Here is a 19,641-nt window from a genome sequence, read left to right as displayed (position 1 = left end):
TAGTTTTTCTTATTACTTTCTTATTGGCACTTTCTCTTTCTCAAAAAAAAAATCACCTAACCTCAATCTATTATTTAAATCTAAAATTATAATAAATAATAATTCAAATTAGTCCAAACTATCTTAGAATCAAAATAAAAAAGAAAAACCCTAAGAAAGCTCCAACAACACATACAAGAAGGAAAAAAAACAATTACATACAATTCAAAACTGATTTAAGAATGACATTTTTTTTCACTTACCTATTACAACTCTTTATGATGTTGGTGTCATGAGTTCTCCAATGCCTTCTCAGAAAAAGATCATAATCAAGAAAAAAGAAAAAGAAAATTCGATAAATGTTTAAAATTAGTCGTTAAAAAAAATAAAATAAGAGTGAAAGTTATCTTTTTAATTTAAAATTTTTTTACATTCATGAGATTTGACAAAAGTTATAAATAACAAAAAAAAATATATTAAAATATAAAAAGTAACAATAAACAATTTAATTAAATTATGAATTGGTTAAATTAATTTATAAAATATAAATTACAATTTTTTATAACCAGTGTTTATTATGCTTAAAAATACTTTTGTGATGATCTTATTTATCTCTATAAATATATTTTTAATAAAAAAAATAAAAATGTAGAGAAGAAAAGAAAATTTTAAAAGTATATATACTATTATAATATAAAGAAAATTTCTATGTGCATATTTTTTCCAATTTTATCTTTTAATAACCACCTTTTTAAATAAAAGTAACTATTCATAATAATTTTTGTAATAAATATTTTTTAAAATTTAAATAACGATTTATAGTTATTTATATAATAAAATAATTATAAAAATTATTTACTTTTATATTTAATAAAAATTATTTTACATGCATGACTAGTATACTATAATGAACATTTTAAATTTTTTTTTGTGGTTTGTTACTCAACCACACATTGAAATCACCGCGATTTCTCATCCTTTATATGTCACTCATGATTATGCGTATCCCTTATCCTCACACTCTACCAAAATATGAAGAAACAATCACACTAATATAAGAAAAATAAAATTTAACACAATTGTCATTTTATAAATTAAAAAGTACAATTATTCCACCAGGGAGGCACCTACCACACTCATTGAAAAAGAAAGACACAAACTTTGAACGTCATGATAGAAGAGCTTCTCCAAGAAGGGATTAAAAAAGAAGAAAATGTTGAAGGAAAAAATAAAAAATTAGAAAGACAATGTCCCACATCGAAGCTAACCTGGAAGAACCCACTCCTCGAAGTCAAGTTCATTCCATCGTTTTCCAACCACACTCTTTTCTTCTCTCCTTCTTCCCTAAGTATTCCAAACTAAAAGGGCAAGCACGTCAAATTACACGCCTTCCCTCCCCATAAATCCCCCAACCAGATAAATTCTCTTCCACAATGTAACTGGAACAGACAAGTTAAGGTTCACTTCACTTCATCTAACTGTAAACTTAAAGGAAGGTTCCAGAACCAGTAAGATGGACGAAGGCGGAGCGGCGAGGGCAGTTGCGGAGGCACAATACTCGTTGGTCAAGACTTCGGTTTGGTGGGACATAGAGAACTGTCAAGTGCCCAAAGGGTGCGATCCCCACGCCATCGCGCAGAATATAAGCTCCGCTCTCGTTCGGATGAATTATTGCGGCCCCGTTTCCATCTCTGCTTACGGTGACACCACTGGTATCACTGCCTCCGTCCAACATGCCCTCTCCAGCACCGGCATCTCCCTCAACCATGTCCCCGCCGGTAATCCATTTTTTATTATCCAACCACCAAACTTGACTTGCTTGCCTGTATAGCTTTGACTCGGGTTTTTTTTCCTGACAATCCAAATATTCTATTCAATTCCTTCAAAATGATTGATCTCGAATTTCACTGTTAACAGAACCTGAACTAACTTACTAGTTAGCATAGGTTTTGTTTCTTATGCTTATCATCATCATTATTATCGATTTTGTGACTTGTCTACTCCGGTTCAGGAAGGATGATGCATTACTCTTATGTTTCCAGTAACCTAGCCTTGAATAAACTTACAGAACTTTTACTAACTTTTACTAGATTCCATGATCAAACGACTCCATTTATATCAGATCAATTTAAAGTTATATTTTTTGTACTATAAGAAAAAAATAAATAAATGAGAGAAGAGTTTGACTCTGTACTTTCGCTTATAACTAACAGTTGTTGAATTCTCTGCCATATTAGTTTGTTTGATTTTCTTGGTGTTCAAGCTTATCTTTTAGGACCATGTTGGTAGAGCCAAAAGTAATAAAGATAGAAATTTTTAAAAAATGAATGGAAATAGTGAGAAATAAAGGGGAATATGGTTCTTGTGGATCTTATCAAACAACTGATATTCTTTTTACTCCTATTTTCATCCTTCCGTTCCTATTTTGTTGGTACCAAACAAAACATTAAATATGGAATTGGAGAAGCCTATGGCGTGACAATCTATTTATGATCATAATACGGATTTTTCACCGTTGATGTAATTTGACGGTACAAGTTTTAAAGAAATACCCACACAGACAAGGCGTGTCAACTTGTGAAGCGACTTGACTTTAATGTAGATGAACTGAAGTAGTATCAAATTATAACTACTTGTGTGATGTAAAAAGTATTTAAAAGTGAAATTACCACAACTTGAGATGACTTGACTTTTGAAATTTATATAATATATTATATTTAATTTTTAATTTTATTAAATTATAATATTATTAAATTTTTTATTATTTTATATATTATTTAACTTTTATATATATTTGTGTATTAGATGAAATACTTATTTTATTTTTAAAATATAGATTTATAAAAAAGTTAAGTTTCATTAGAAATTAGAAATGATTTTGGATTTCCTGCTTAATTGATTCAAATATTTGGATCTGGATTTACAACTTGATCTAAATATTTGGATTTGGACTATAAAAAATTCCAAACTAGTTTTGCACAATAAGTAGATTTGGATTTGAAATCAGATTTACATATTTGGATCTATATTGGATGTGGATTGCATCTTTAAATATCCAATCCATGCCCACTCCTATCAATGGTTTACTGATTTGTTAGTCTTCTCTGTTGAAGTCCGTTGATATTATGTTATGAACCTCTGACGTGACAATCAATTTATAATGATCATGAGAAGGGGTTGTCAACGAGTTTACTAATTTGTTAGTCTTCTCTGTTGAAGAACCTTGTTAGGAGCCTCTCGGGATAATTTGTTACAAATCTATCTGCTTTCCTGATAATGGTGAACTTCAAATAATGAATTCGTGTAATTAATGATTTCATATTTTTACTGCCAGGTGTTAAAGATGCAAGTGACAAAAAGATTCTTGTTGACATGTTATTCTGGGCTGTGGACAATCCTGCACCTGCTAATTACTTATTAATATCTGGTGATAGAGACTTTTCCAATGCTCTTCATCAGCTGCGGTTGAGGAGGTATAATATTCTTCTTGCACAGCCTAAGAAAGCTTCTGAACCCCTAGTAGCAGCTGCTAAGAGTGTGTGGCTTTGGACTAGTCTCTTGGCTGGAGGACCTCCCCTTACGAAGGGTGAATCACTACAACTTGCTAATAATGACATCCGATCCTCTTCTGACTCCATACAAAGTACAGTCCATAATGCCTTTCAGATACCGCAGTATCTGGAATCCTATTCAGAAGTTCATACAGGAAATCAGAAATTTCCTGGTACAGGAAGGAAACTTGATTCTAGACATCATGGGAAGACGAATGGGAAAAATTCAAGTAAACCAAATGGACCCAAGGTCATGAATCCAGCTCCAGTTGGACTTCAAGAAAATTATGGCTATATAAGTTCTTCTCGACCTGGCAACTATACCCATAGTGTTCCCCCAAGTGGTTCTACTACAAATTTTGCCCATAATGTTCCCCCGAGTGAATCTACACCAAATTTTACCCATAATGTTCCCCCAAGTGGTTCTACTCCTAATTTTACTTGTGGCAATCCTGATCAAATGCGGGGCAATAATGGTACTCCACCAGGAAATCATCAAAATCCACATTCACAGGCATTAAGATCAAATTCTTTTCCTTTGCAGCCTCCTTTTGCACCAAGCAGTTCATTTTCCCCAAATTCCCAAACTTTTGCAACTTCAGTAGTGCCAACTAGAACCTGTGGGCCCAGCTTTTCTGCAGCACCACTTACGAAGGTGCCAGATGTTGGTAATATTTATCCTAATAACGCTCAGGATCCACACCCCGTTAAACATTTGAACGGGGACCTGAAACGGAGTTCTTGCAGTATTTCTTCAAATCCTATTATTAAGTCGATTGATGAACCACATGGGCACATGATACAGAATGCACAACATTTGTATAGTGGCCATTCACATGGTCCAAAACACCAACCTACATCAGCAACTGTGGGTAATAATGATCTTCCTGGTAATGGTATGTGGGGATCTCCAGGATTTCCTAAACCTTCTGAATACATCCAAGGTCTTATAGGGGTTGTTTTACTTGCCTTGAACACACTAAAAACTGAAAAAATTATGCCAACTGAGTCAAATATAACGGATTGTATTCGATGTGGAGATCCCAAGCATCGCAGTACAGATGTCAAGAAGGCTCTGGAGAGTGCAGTTGAGCAGCAGATGGTGGTGAAGCAAAAAGTAGGTGCTTTGCGGTTGTTTGTTGGTAAGAATGATAAAGTTTGGAAGTGTGTAAATCCTATAGGTGGTAATCCTAATAAGCACTCAAAAGAGACATGGAATGAAATTAAAAAATTTCTATCTACTTCTTCGGGAAGATTAGCAATAATGAGTACGCAGTGCAAGTAAGGATTCTGTAACTTAGTTTATTTTTAGCTGCTGAAATTTTCTGCTTCTCATTATAAGTATATATTTGTCTTTTCCCTAGGTACGAAGCAGGTATTGTGATTAAGAATATGTGCTTGAAAAATCATGCTTTGGGTGATGTCCTACAAATTTTGAACATAGCGATTACCGTTAAAAAATGGATTCTGCATCAACAATTGAGCTGGCAACCACTTAAAGTCACCCTTACTGAGGTCAATTCTGATTCAGAGGTCGTAGGATGCCAATAATTCGAAAAGGCATGCCGGCAAAATGAAACAGTTATCTGAATCAGAATTATCTGAATCAACCTCTCTTTGTGATGCGAATCAAAGGTAGTTAGTAATAATGAGCTGTAGTATCTAAGTAGCGTGAATGCTATAGCTTAAGATATAATTGATTATTGGTAAGGTTCTTCGATTCTGATCAAGGGGCAAAAGAAATTAGCTTTTGGACCACGACTAAAACTTGAAACTTACAAACCCTAAAGTCTCTTCTGGTTGCTGAGGTTACAAATTCTCAGCCACTGGTTTCTTATACATCACAGTGGAAATACTCTCCTCAAAACTTTGGCTTCTACTTATGTTTTTACACATACTTTGTTTGGATATTGACTTATTGAACGGAACCCGTGAATCCTTTGACTTATGCCTCCTAAGTTGCGTCTAGGATAATGACCGAACTATGAATTAGTGGAAGTTTGTCAATCTTCAGGCAAGCTACCGGAATCCATTGTGTTGGTTTATCACATGGGAAAGGGTCTATCAAATCATATTCATTGTTCAGGAATGTGGAATGCACTTCAGAAACTGTTGTATTACCATGTTTACTGGTTATCCTTGAAGCTCATGACTTACTATATTGACCGTCGATCCAAAAAAAAATACCATATTGACCCATGCACAGGGCATGTTTCTGGAGGATTTTCACTATCAATAAAATTCACTACATGGAGCTTTTGGAAATGATCAACGATCGTGGAACCAGAATGATTTCTATATCTCTTGAGTAGATAGTGCTTGTAGAGTTGTGATTTTTAATGTTCGTACTTTGCTTGGAGTTGGCTTTTGGCATGATTCTCAAATCATAATTGGGAACTTTGGCCATTCCGTTGGGAATAGATCTCTGCTCCTGCTGCATTCCATTTTCTTTAAATGCTAGGAACTTTGTGTATAAACACAGTATATCATATTTATCTGAACGTATGCTTTCTGTAAAGTATATATCGTTTTAACGAAGTCTTATTATTGTAATTTTTAATTTTTTTTGTTTTTAAGTGAGTCCTGATTGTGGCATCAAAAGCCCGTTCAGTTTGTCTACTCCAATAAAATATTCTTGTCTTTTCAATATTTTGATGTAGCACTTGAGTGAATGTTGACTCCATAAGCTTAACATCGGGGAGTGAAACCAAGTTGTTATAGAGCTGCCTGAGTATAATTTATTAATCTGTATGCTCACAAGTTTTTATGAGAAGCGGTTTAATCAATGAACTTGAATTTGATGGTTAGTTAACAAATAGATTAAGTTGGAATATTGTTACGTTTTTTTTGCATTCCCCTTAAATAAATTGAGTCCAATTTTTCTTTTGGTACGAAGTTGCTGAGCAAACCTGGCTGTAAAGGTTTTGAAAGAAAAAACTTGTTGATTGTGATTTAATCCTTTGTAAGTTTATTCTTTAAGTTAAAGTTAATTTTAATCCTCAATGTTAAGAAAATGATTTTAGTCTACAAATAAATATAAACTATCAAAGAGTGATATTTTAAAATAAATAATCTTATGCAATTTCATTACTATCACACAATCACATATACTATAATAGAAAATTTATTTAACAAAAAAATATTCAATAAAAAGTATTTATTGGCGTCTTTCAGATATATATTGAGCAAGTTGAGATTAACACCTTTAAGTATATTTGGACTCCATGGATTTATGACAAATTTAAAGCATCCAAGATCCAAAACTCTTGACGATGTGTAATAATTTTTCTTTAACTTATTTATATTTATGTTGTATTTGTTTTGGGTATTTCCTAGATTGAAAAGCGAGTGGAAGGATAGTTTGTTTCAACAAATTTGAAATGATTTAGAGAGATGAGTTTGTGGGGGAGAGAAGGCCTGAGACATTCCGATTGGATGTAGAGAATATGAGGAAATATTATACACACATTATGCATTTACATATTTGACTCTCTAAAGCATTGATAAAGGATTTTACGTCCATTGACGAAGGTAGGTAAAGGCTTCAATTCACTATAAATGCATGAGTTAGTATTTGAAGGTGTATTTATGGTTTTGTGTTTTCCATTTGAGGATTTGTTGTGAGTTTCTGAAATTATGTTGGTGTGGTGCAATTACGAAGGTGGGTGGTTCCAATGGTGGTACTATTGTTCTTTGTGATGGTTTCGAGCAAATGTTTTGGTGCTTTGATGTGTTGGTGGTGTTTCTCTTGCTTTGCGATCTTACTGGTGGTGTGCTTTCCGATGTGGTGTATCGATGGTTGTTGGAGTCAGTGTTGTTGGTGGACGTCCTCAGTGCTAGTAGTGTGGACCATAGTGTTGGTCATGTGGTTCTCGTCGGAAATGACAATGCGAGACATGCTAGGTGGATCGGCCCGTAGGCCGGTATTGAAAAATGTGGAGTGTTATTCCTCCACCACCAGACATCGCTTCGTACACCTTCTTAAATATTTTTAATTTTAAAAATATTTTTATTTATTTTTACCCTTTACATTTTTAACTTTTTTTTAAAACCCTAATATTTATTTTCTTATTCATTCAGTCGCACACCACATCACCACCCCCACACTCTTACTCTCTCTCTCCCTCCCTTATTCTCCTCTTTCTCTTTCCCTAATTTTTCATCTTCCTCTTCTCCAATTTACCATTTTCGTCAAGGTTCTCTTTTCCTTTGCTTGGTTCGTGTTGGTGCTTGGTTTATGCTGGGTTCATGTTGTTGCTTGATTCATGGTGGGTTCATGGTGTTGTGGAGTTTGATGCTTCCTTTGTTGTTGTCTCTGATCGAAGTTAGTGATTCTATATGCACCTATGTTTTGTGTTAAACGAAGAAGAAGAGAAATGCCACATGCTGCAATGGATATGGGACATCCGTTGAGTCTTCAACGAATCTCGATATCTATGGATGGATCTCGATACATTGAAGGCTCAACGAATTTCCTATATCCGTTGAAGCCTTGGGGAAGGTCCAACGGATCTCCCATATTCGTTGAGGCTTTAGGGTTTCCTTTTCTTGTTTTTTTGTTTAGGGTTTAGGGTTTGTAAATTAATAATTAATTTTATTTTATTTAGGTTGTTAATTTTTGTACATTTATTTTAATTTAATATTTTTTTGTAGTATTATTTATTTATAAATGAAGTGTTTGTAAAAATAAAATAAAAGAAAGCATGAAAAACTGAACGAATTCTTTTTTTTTTTACTTTTTAGTTTATTAATTTATTGATTTGTAAATTAATTTTTAGATACTTTTAAACTTAAGTAATTATATTTTAAGTAAATTATGTATTTATAATTAAATTAATTTTGTTTTATTTAATGAATTATTTATTATTAATTTAATTAAAGTTAATTGATTTTGTTTTGAATTCTTTTATTTTTAAAGAAGAACTTTTACAGGGAAAAGGAAAAGAAGAGGAATTTGATTTCTGTGAAAGTGATGAAGTGTGGGGGTGCATTCATATATTGATGGGAATCATTAATGAAGTGGTTGGAAGTTGTAGAAAGTTAAAATTTTTAACTACCACATTAAATATGGAAGGGCAAAAGAGGAATGGAGAGGTGCAGGAAGCATTGTGTGGTGATGGAGGGAGTCACACTCAAAAAATGCGGGGTGGGCTAGGATTTTGAGTCCACTAACCTGCATAACTTATAGCCCAATGTTTGGGATGGAGCAGAGTGGCCTGACCAGTTGGCTCGCATATTTCAACAAAAGATATTTTTATCGCATATTTCAACAAAAGATATTTTTATTAAAATAGGAGGTGGAGAAGATGCTTCAACCACTTGTAACTGCGATATTTTTTATTTTTCACATCAATTCCTAAATATAAGAAAATAGTGATCACTTCCGATTATTGTTGAGGTTCCAATTACAAGTGAAAAGAGAAAACAAATGTAACCTCTTTTAACTGCATAGTAAGGATTTTAAAAGGGTTTATGATTGATATTTTAACATCAACATGAAGGGTTTTAGGACATTCACAAACACAATAGGTTATGCAATTTTAAAAGTGGAACTGCAATTTAACAAGAATAGTCTATATTTGGTAACATACATCATTACATCTAGCGTCGTCAAAATGAATTGCAACTCGCGAGACTACCCGGCTCACCACGGGTTGGGTTTGAAAAAAATGTAAATTTTTTATGCGGGTTAGTTTTCAACCTGGCTCACTTAGTACCCAGCATGGTGAGCCGGGTTTGCTCACCAACCCACCAAATTTAACTTAATTATTTATTATTTTGTGTTTCAATATTATTAGTTAACATTTTTTTATTATATTGTATATGGGATAAAAAAAAGATGTTTCAAGAGAGGAAAATATTATAGATTTATCTATTCAAGTCTTTAATATTATAAATGGACAAGTGATACCAAAATTATCAATAGTAAAAACTTATTTGTTCGTCTTTTGTGCTTATTTTTGAATTACGCTTGGATTGTATTTTATTTTTTTATTTTGAATTGTCTTTGGAGTTTAACAGCATTTTAGAGTGAAATTTATTTAGATTTGAATTAAAATATATATTTTTTTTTATTTGAAAAAAATTTTATAATTAAGTTAGTGAACCAACCCGTTTAACCCGCCAACCCGTGGTGGGTCGAGCCGGATTCAAATTTTTTCAGCTCGCTAATAAGTAAGTCGGGTTGGGTTGGCTCACTAAGTGACCAACCCGTGGTGGGTCGGGCCGGGTCGAGCCGGGTTACCCATTTTGACAGCTCTAATTACATCCAAAACTTTAAATTAATATAGGCAAAAATTGGTTGGTTGTTAATTTCTCGACAAGCATACCGAATCGTTTAAGTAATATAAAATGGTAAGACCAATTATCGGTTCCAAGAAACTTACGTAATACTAAATAAGCATACAATTAATAATTCATCTAAATTAAATAGTAGTTCGTGAATCAAAGATTATGTGCAGGAAAACAAATTAATAAAGAATAAAGGTTGGACTTTGGAAGTTGAAGACACTTAGGAATGAAAAAGGGTTAGAAATGGTATGAAACGTCATTATTGGAGGTAGATTTCACGGGCTTCACTCTTGCGCACAAGCAAACTCATCTCCTCTCCATCTAAACACTAAAGTCAACACACAAGAACACTCAAACCCTAATCCCTTAGGTGAAAGAGCCTAGGTTCCTCACCAAAAAACAATCATTTGAACACTTAATAAGAAAACCCACTTCAAGGTCTAGGGTTTAAGACAACTAATGGGTCAAACTTCATCCAAGATGCTAGTTCCATTAGGTATCTTGTTCCAAGTCTAAGTTTCAAAAGATACTTCCCATTAGGTATCCTGTTGGTTCTCTTAACATAGATGATAAACTTCTTCATTATGTGGTGGTATATATATTGAATCCACGTTTCAATATTGCAAGAAGATACTTTTATGATATGGGTGCTAAAAAATAACATATCCATTAACTGGCTTAATCATATCATGCAACATATTCTTAAATGCAAGGCAAGTGAAACACCTCTTCCATATGGTATATTAATCACCCAAATTATGTAATACACTAAAGTGTATATTTTTTTGCCAACGCCAGCACACCTATTGGGTTGAGACAACATTTTTCTACAATTTTTTTGAAGAAGTTCTATATTGTTAGTGTCAATAGTGTATGACAACACGATCGTTCAATTAATGATGATGAAGCAAAAGAACAAATTCTTTTGCATGATGAGCTTGTTGTAGGAACGCACTAGTTTAGTGGTCACTTTCAACAACCTCCCCTCTACTCAAATTCTGAATTGCTAACTCAAATGTGGGAAGGGATGCAAGACTTGCAAAACTGAATGCAATGATGTGTTCAACGAATTGAAGAAAATTTATCCAATTTGACTCTAGATATAAATCGACAAATGGCAAAAGTGAATTGCAGTGTCAACTTAATTGTCCATAAATTATAGGATTACTAGGACTCTACTCGCATAATTATATCCTCGTGCTCTTTGCTTCATTACATTTCAACAACTTTAATTATATTTTTTATTAAATATTAAAATTAATGTTTTTTATTGTCATTTTAATTTACTGCTCTTCACATCAAATGATTTTAGAACAAAGAACGCACTAAAGGAAGCAATGTTCAAGCAAGATGAACATTGTTGATCGATAACTTACAATTATTAAATGTGGAAATGTCCTCCTTACTAAAAGAAATAACCTAATTGGTGGAACCCCTTCATCTCAATATACCAGAGAGCAAATTTTTAGGTTACTAACGATAATGAACATTCAAAATAATAACTTATTTAGACAATGATACGACTTTCTCTCTTCACACCTACCCCGTACAAGATGTATAATAAGGACACCAACACAATATCGTTGGAATAAGTTTCTTGCATGAATGAAGGAAGTTCACTTTGATTTATCATAAATCATATTGTAACTTCTCATCTATGTATTCGTATGTCATATTTTAAGTTGACTTTATTAACTGTGTGATAATGAAAATTTAATATACATGAACCAATCAATAATCATTCATAATCTTTTATAACTATAATAGTAGTAATAAAAACAAGCTTAATTCTATATTTGTTCTATGTATTTCTTTGATTGGTTCAATTTCGTTTTCTTATTTTTTTTATTCAATTTAGTTGTCTTATTTTTTAAAACCATGCAATTTGATATTTTTCTTTAGATTGACATTAACGTTATGTCGTGTCCCATACATGTCACGTGTCAATTGGAGAAATTTTTTTATTTTTTTAAAAAACAAAAAGACTACCATGTGTCAAGTCATGATCATATCATGTGACAGTGACAGTGTCACATGACAATGCTATGTGTCACTTTATTGTCACATGACCGTACTTATTTTCAATTTAGTCCCATATTTATAATTTTGATTTAATTTATTTTTTTAAATGGAACATTTTGGTCCTTCTCCAATTTAAGAATAAACTAATAATTAATTTTAATCACAACTTATATAAGTTGTATTTTTATATAATTTACACATAATTTCATTCCACCTAATTTTTCAAATTATTATTTTTCTTTTACTTTTTTACATAAAAAAATCCCTAGTTAAACTTATAATATTTTAGAAATATGAAAAATATAAATGTAAATAGATACTTGTCACATTAAAATCTCTAAACAGACTAATTTGATGTATAAAGTTTAAAAGTATTTTAGCAATGAAATTGTAATTAAAATTAATTAGGTTTAATCTTTTCGAACATCCCTATTTCTGTAGGACTGTCTCAAATAGGTCCTCGTATTGTAAATGTTCTCGATTAGGTCCTTATTATGAAAAATTGAATCAATTTAGGCCTTACCGGTAGTTCCATACTAACACCGTTAAAGGGGTGACATGTGTCAGTTCGTGGTTTTTTTGAATTTTTGAATTATATTTTTATTATTTTTATTTTTATTTTATTTTTTATTTTTTATTTTTTTAAAAGTAAAATTTAAAAATGCCACATGTCAAACTGATAGTGCGTCACGTGGCAATGACAATGTGACATGGCACTGACAGTGCCACATGTCATTGTCAGGTCACGTCTCATTGCATTAGTCTCAATTTGGTCCCTGTATTTTTATTATGATGCAATTTGATCCCTGTATTTTTATTTTGTCTCAATTTAGTCTTAATTTTAAATAACATAACATAGCATCAGCATGTTATGTCACTCTTTTTTTTAAACCCTTATAACATAACATAACATAACACCTGTATTTTTAAACTCTTTTTTTAAATTGTATATATTTAAGTTAAACTCTTTTTTTTAAATTGTATATATTTAAATATATATCTTTTGTACATATTTAAACAAAATTTGTTAAAATTTGTATACAATTTAAACTTTGTTTGAATTTGAGGAAGGAAAAATTGTTTAATTTTTAAAATTAAGACTAAATTGAGACAAAATAAAAATACAGGGACCAAATTGAGACTAATGCAATGAGACGTGTCCTGACAATGACATGTGGCACTGTCAGTGCCATGTCACACTGCCATTGCCACGTGACACACTATCAGTTTGACACGTGACATTTTTAAAATTTACTTTTAAAAAAATTAAAAATTAAAAATAAAAATAAAAATAATAAAAATATAATTCAAAAATTCAAAAAACCACGAATTGACACGTGTCACCCCCTTTAACGGTGTTAGTATAGAACTAACGGTAAGACCTAAATTGATTCAATTTTTCATAATAAGGGACCTAATCGATAACATTTACAATAGAAAGACCTACTCGAGACGATCCTACAGAAATAGAGATGTTCGGAAGGATTGAACCAATTAATTACTAAATGGGTCTAAAATTAAAGAATAATTAAATTACTTTATTTAAAAAAATACTAAATTAAATCAAATTTATAAATACGATGATAAATCGAAAACAAGCATGTTCATATAACATAAATAATAACACGTAACATAATCATAAATTGACACCTTTTTTTTGTTTTTTAAATTAAAAAATATTAAAAAATAAATTTAAAATTAACAAATTTCAAACACGACCTTAATGTCAAATTAATAAAAATGATGTTTTAAAAAATAAAAAACTAAATTGAATAAAAAAATAAAAATAAAATAAAGGGACGAAATTAAAATACGAAAACCAAATCTATAATTAAGTCTAAAAAAACAATCAAAATCATATAAATATAAAAATTAATACCCGTGACTAAATTATGTAGTAATAAAATATTATTATTTAAACGTAATTTTCAGTGTTATCAAAATTTATTATATTATTTATTTATTATAACTTTTTAAAATTTTAGTATTTCAAATAATTTTTCTAAAATAAATGTAACTCATAAATATAATTTTATTTTATTTTTATTATTAAGAATAATTTGATAATTTTAAATTTTTATTTATTAATTTTTTTAATCTATCTAATAAATCAAATTAATAATAAATTTTATTTAAATTTTTCAATTCTTAAATTCTCTGATTCCATTGATATATAAAAAGACAACACAACTAATATTTCACATAATAATCCTAAAATTACTCTATCACATACCTACTTTTCATAGCAGAATCAAACACATATACATTCCAAATAACAAATTTTAATATTTGCTGATATAACTGAAAAATACAAAAATAAATATAATAACAATATATACTACATATTATATTAAAATCTTTTAAAACAATAACAAATACTTTATTTTTGAAATTCACTTCAATACTTTCAAATTCATTTATTCACTCATCCTCAAATTTATATGAAAAGTAAAAATACAAATTCATTCCCATTTTTCCCACCCATTCTCTTTTCTTCTCTCCTTCTTCGTTAAGTATTCCAAACTTAAAAGGGCAAACACGTAAATCACACGGGCACAGTACAGTCCCTTCCCTTCCCATTAACCCTCAACCAGATACGTTCCCTTCCACAATCGTAACTGGAGCGACAAGTTTTTACTTCATCAAACTGTAGATACTAAAGGAAGGTTTCAGAACCAGTAAGATGGGCGGAGGTGGAGCAGCGACGGCCGTTGCGGAGGCACAGTACTCGGTGGTCAAGACTTCGGTTTGGTGGGACATAGAGAACTGTCAAGTGCCCAAAGGGTGCGATCCCCACGCCATCGCCCAAAATATAAGCTCCGCTCTCGTTCGGATGAATTATTGCGGCCCCGTTTCCATCTCTGCTTACGGCGATACCACTGGCATCACTGCCTCCGTTCAGCATGCCCTCTCCAGCACCGGCATCTCCCTCAATCATGTCCCCGCCGGTAATCCATTTTTCCTCTCTATTCAACCCTCAAACTTGACATGCTTGCCTATATCGCTTTGACTTGGTTTTTTTTCCCTGAAAATCCAAATGTTCTATTCAATTCCTTCGAAATGATTGATCTCGAATTTCACGCTTGACATAACCTGAACTAACTTACTTGTTAGCATAGATTTTGTTTTTATGTTTATCATCATCATCATCATTATTCTCGATTTTGTGACTTGTCTACTCCGGTTCAGGAAGGAGGGTGCATTACTCTTAGGTTTCTAGTAACCTAGCCTTGAATAAACGTACGGATCTTTTACTGCATTACGTGATCAAACCACTCTATTTAAATCAGATCAATTAAAAGTTATATTTTTTGTATTATAAGAAAAATATAAATAAATGGGAGAAGAGTTTCACTGTGTACTTTCGCTTAGAACTAACAGTACTTGAATTCTCTGCCATATTAGTTTGTTTGATTTTCTTGATGTTCATGCTTATCTTTTAGGACCATGTTGGTAGAGTCAAAAGAAATAAAGAAGATAGAAGTTTTAAAAAAATGAATGGAAATAGTGAGAAATAAAGGGGAATATGGTTCTTTTGGATCCTGTCAAACAACTAATATTCTTTTCACTCCTATTTTCATCCTCTCATTCCTATTTTGTTGCTACCAAACAAAACATTAAATGTGGAATTGGAGAAGCCTATGAGGTGACCGTCTATTTATAATGATCATAATACGATTTTTTCACCATTGGTGTAATTTCATTTTAAAGTTACTAAAAAAGTTTGCTGATGGACAACACGACTTCATATGAAGTCTCTTCGTGCAGAGACTACTTTATTTTTAGAATGAAATAAACTAAAGTCAAGCATTACAACTTGAGATGATTTCAGTTTTAAATAAAATGAATTGAAATCATCACATACGACCTCGGTTTATTTTACTTTGGAAATAAAGTCATATCAACATAACACAACTTATATATTTTTCATAAAAGTCAAACTTTACACAGTTCATCTGAAGTTGCTTCAATTTAATACGCAACTTCTTTGTTGTGAAGTCGTGTAAACTTGACAAGACTTGTCCAAGTAATTTTTTTTAGAACATGTACCAAGTAATTTCAAAGTGAAATTATACCAGAATGGTGAAAAAGCCTTATAATACGAGAGGGTGACAATCTATTTATAATGATTATAATACGGGATTGCCGTGTGGGCAAAAAATCTGTTTGTATTAGACTTCTTTAGTTTTGGTCTGCTCTGATCCGTTAAAGATCCATTCCCTTAAATGTATGTGTTTTTCATTAAAGATCCATTCCCTTAAATCTGTTTTTTTATCCATTTTTAATCCATTTTCCTTATCAGATCTCCATTTTGTTTATATGGATTTTAAAAATTAAAAAATCCAAATTTCCAATCTTAATTGACAGCGTGCTCAGAAAAGTCTTGTTTTTGGAATGAATAGGCACGTGATATTAAGAGAAGTGCAATTAGGATCCTGTAAATGCGATTGGTTAGACATCATGAACAAGCTTTTTCTCTTTTGCATTGTAATGTATAATGTATATGTGATGCTGTATCTTTTTTTGTCTATTTATATATGAAAATGATAATTTGTTTTTAATTTAAGAATTCTGTAACTGAAAATAGATATTACGTGAATTTTTTTTATTTGTTTGGATATTATATTGATATTTAGATGGTTGTATTTCTTTTAATATTAAGAATTTACATAATATATTATCTTTAGTCTTTGATATTATTAAATTATGATAATATATTTTCTAATATTTTATATATTAAATGAAGTAGAATCTATTATTTTTAAAAATATATATTTAAGTTTAAAATTAGATTTAGAAAAAAAAATTGTTTTTAGATTGTTTTTATAAAAAAATAGATTTGAATTTAAAACTTGATATTTAGATTTAGATTTAAAACTTGATCGAAATGTTTATATTTGGATATATAAACATCCAAATTAGAATTTGTAGGAAAAATGGATTTGGATTCAAAATTTAAACTAAATATTTAGATTTCCTAAAATCCAATTCATGACAGTCCGTATACAAGTGTGTATTGTTTGTTAAATCAATGTTCAATAGATTCTATATTTGATTTTGATTAAGTGTTTAACAAAAAATATAAAGCATGATTATATATATATAAAGCGGTTGTCAACGAGTTTACTAATTTGTTAGTCTTCTCTGTTGAAGAGCCTTGTTAGGAGTCTCTCTGGGATAATTTGTTACAAATCTATCTGCTTTCCTGATAATGGGGAACTTCAAATAATGAATTCGCGTAATTAATGATTTCATGTTTTTACTGCCAGGTGTTAAAGATGCAAGTGACAAAAAGATTCTTGTTGACATGCTATTCTGGGCTGTGGACAATCCTGCACCTGCTAATTACTTATTAATATCTGGTGATAGAGACTTTTCCAATGCTCTTCATCAACTGCGGTTGAGGAGGTATAATATTCTTCTTGCACAGCCTAAGAAAGCTTCTGCACCCCTAGTAGCAGCTGCCAAGAGTGTGTGGCTTTGGACTAGTCTCTTGGCTGGAGGACCTCCCCTTACGAAGGGTGAATCACTACAACTTGGTAATAATGACATCCAATCCTCTTCTGACTCCGTACAAAGTCCAGTCCATAATGCCTTTCAGATACCGCAGTATCTGGAATCCTATTCAGAAGTTCATACAGGAAATCAGAAATTTCCTGGTACAGCAAGGCAACTTGATTCTAGACATCATGGGAAGACAAATGGGAGAAAGTCAAATAAATCAAATGGACCCAAGGTCAAGAATCCAGCTCCAGTTGGACTTCAAGAAAATGATGGCAATATAAATTCTCCTCCACCTGGCAATTATACCCATAATGTTCCCCCAAGTGGTTCTACACCAAATAATGGTAATCTACAAGACAATCATCAAAATCCACATTCACAACCAATAAGATCAAATATTTTTCCTTTGGAGCCTCCTTTTTCACCAAGCAATTCATTTTCTCTAAATTCCATAAGTTTTGGAACTTCAGTAGTGCCGGCTTGGACTGGTGGGCCCAGCTTCTCTGCAGCACCACTTACGAAGGTACCAGATACTGGTAATATTTCTGGATATCTTAGTAATGGTCACGATCCGCACCCTGTTAATCAATTGAACGGGGACTTGGAACGGAGTTCTTGCAGTAATTCTCGAAATCCTGTTAAATCTATTGATGAAGCAGATGGGCACATGATACAGAACGCACGAAATTTGTATAATGGCTATGCACATGGGCCAGAACACCGAACTTCATCATCAGCGACCGTGGGTAATAATAATCTTCCAGGTAATGGTATGTGGGGATCTCCAGAATCTCCTAAATCTTCTGAGCACGTCCAAGATCTTATAGGGGTTGTTTTACTTGCCTTGAACACACTGAAAACTGAAAAAATTAAGCCAACTGAGTCAAATATAACAGATTGTATTCGATTTGGAGATCCCAAGCATCGCAATACAGATGTCAAGAAGGCTCTGGAGATTGCTGTTGAGCAGCAGATGGTAGTGAAGCAGAATGTAGGTGCTTTGGAGTTGTTTGTTGGTAAGAATGATCAAGTTTGGAAGTTTGTATGCACTCTGGGTGGTAATCCTAAGAAGCACTCAAAAGAGACATGGAACAAAATAAAAAAATTTCTAGCTACTTCTCCTGGAAGATTGGCAATAATGAATACTCAGTGCAAGTAAGGATACTATAATTTAGTTTATTTTCAGCTACTCAAAATTTTCTGCTTCTCATTATATTTATATATTTTGTCTTTTCCCAGGTACGAAGCAGGTATTGTGATTAAGAATATGTGCTTGAAAGATCATGCTTTGGGTGATGTCCTACAGATTTTGAGTTTAGCGATTTCCTATAAAAAATGGATTGTGCATCAACAATTGGGCTGGCAACCAGTTAACATCACCCTTGCAGAGAAATGTGATTCAGAGGTCATAGCATGCAAATAACTCCAGAAGGACATCAGAAGTTATCTGGATAAACCTCTCTTTCTACTGCTAAACAAAGGTAGTTAGTAATAAAGAGCTGTGGTATACAAGTACCTTGAATGCTATAGCTAACAGATATGATTACTGGTAAGGTTCTTCCGTTCTGTTGAAGGGGCAAAGGAAATTACCTTTTGGACAAGAAATGAAACCTGAAACTTTAAACATACAAACCATAAAGTCTCTTCTGGTTGCTGCTGAGGTTACAAATTCTCAGCCACTGGTTTCTTATACATCGCAGTGGATCTATCTGGTAACGAATATGCCCGCCTCAAAGCTTTGGCTTCTACTTATGAACGAATCACTACATGGAGTTTTTGAAAATGATCGATGATCGTGGAACCAAAATGCTTTCAATATCACTTGCGCAAATGGTGCTTGTAGAGTTGTGATTTTTAATGTTCATGCTTTACTTGGAGTTGGCTTTTGGCATATTTCTCAAATCATAACTGGGAATTTGGGCCATTCAGTTGGGATAGGTGTATGCTCCTTCTGCCTTTCATTTGTGTGTAAACACAGTATACCATATCGTTGATGAAGCCTAATTATTATAAACTTTTTTTCTTTTAAGTTAGTCCTGATATTAGCATCAAAATCCCATTAAGTTTGTCTAGTCCAATACAATATTGTTGTGTTTCCAATATTTTCACGTAGCACTTGAGTGAATGTTGATGCCCTAATAAAGTTCTTTTTTTTTTTTTCATGTACTGACTTAACAAAATTATATTTTTCTTATTTACTGACTTTGAATAGTTGTCGTTATGTAATTTTATAAATTTTAAATTTTATAATTTTAAAGTTATAAAATAATTCTTCATAATTTTATAATTATAC

The 19,641-nt window shown here is 32.1% G+C and overlaps 2 protein-coding genes across 2 annotated transcripts; both read left to right on the top strand.

Moving 5' to 3' along the window:
- The first annotated feature begins 1,244 nt into the window (after positions 1-1,244).
- LOC148194483 (uncharacterized) lies at positions 1,245-6,179 on the top strand. Its single transcript, XM_088096906.1, has 3 exons — positions 1,245-1,757; positions 3,314-4,811; positions 4,895-6,179. Exons 1-3 carry the CDS (start codon positions 1,493-1,495, stop codon positions 5,079-5,081), a joined length of 1,950 nt encoding a protein of 649 aa, XP_087953032.1. The 5' UTR covers positions 1,245-1,492; the 3' UTR covers positions 5,082-6,179.
- Positions 6,180-14,371: 8,192 nt separating this feature from the next.
- Positions 14,372-19,510, top strand: LOC124820140 (uncharacterized). The gene is made up of 3 exons (XM_088097400.1): positions 14,372-14,791; positions 17,114-18,503; positions 18,588-19,510. Exons 1-3 carry the CDS (start codon positions 14,527-14,529, stop codon positions 18,769-18,771), a joined length of 1,839 nt encoding a protein of 612 aa, XP_087953526.1. The 5' UTR covers positions 14,372-14,526; the 3' UTR covers positions 18,772-19,510.
- The last annotated feature ends 131 nt before the right edge of the window (positions 19,511-19,641 follow it).

This window comes from Vigna umbellata, chromosome 8 (genome assembly GCF_029865625.1).
Source record: "Vigna umbellata cultivar VRB3 chromosome 8, Vumbellata_1.0, whole genome shotgun sequence".
NCBI lineage: Eukaryota > Viridiplantae > Streptophyta > Magnoliopsida > Fabales > Fabaceae > Vigna > Vigna umbellata.
Note: the sequence above shows the minus strand (reverse complement) of the source record. Positions and strands in the feature narration are given on the sequence as shown.

What these genes read in the sequence shown, in the direction of transcription:
- LOC124820140 (XM_088097400.1), top strand. Translation starts at nt 14,527, where the DNA reads ATGGGCGGAGGTGGAGCAGCGACGGCCGTTGCGGAGGCACAGTACTCG. An exon ending in CCTCAATCATGTCCCCGCCG is followed by an intron (nt 14,792 to 17,113) that starts GTAATCCATTTT and finishes TTTTACTGCCAG; the next exon opens with GTGTTAAAGATGCAAGTGAC. An exon ending in ATAATGAATACTCAGTGCAA is followed by an intron (nt 18,504 to 18,587) that starts GTAAGGATACTA and finishes GTCTTTTCCCAG; the next exon opens with GTACGAAGCAGGTATTGTGA.
- LOC148194483 (XM_088096906.1), top strand. Translation starts at nt 1,493, where the DNA reads ATGGACGAAGGCGGAGCGGCGAGGGCAGTTGCGGAGGCACAATACTCG. An exon ending in CCTCAACCATGTCCCCGCCG is followed by an intron (nt 1,758 to 3,313) that starts GTAATCCATTTT and finishes TTTTACTGCCAG; the next exon opens with GTGTTAAAGATGCAAGTGAC. An exon ending in ATAATGAGTACGCAGTGCAA is followed by an intron (nt 4,812 to 4,894) that starts GTAAGGATTCTG and finishes TCTTTTCCCTAG; the next exon opens with GTACGAAGCAGGTATTGTGA.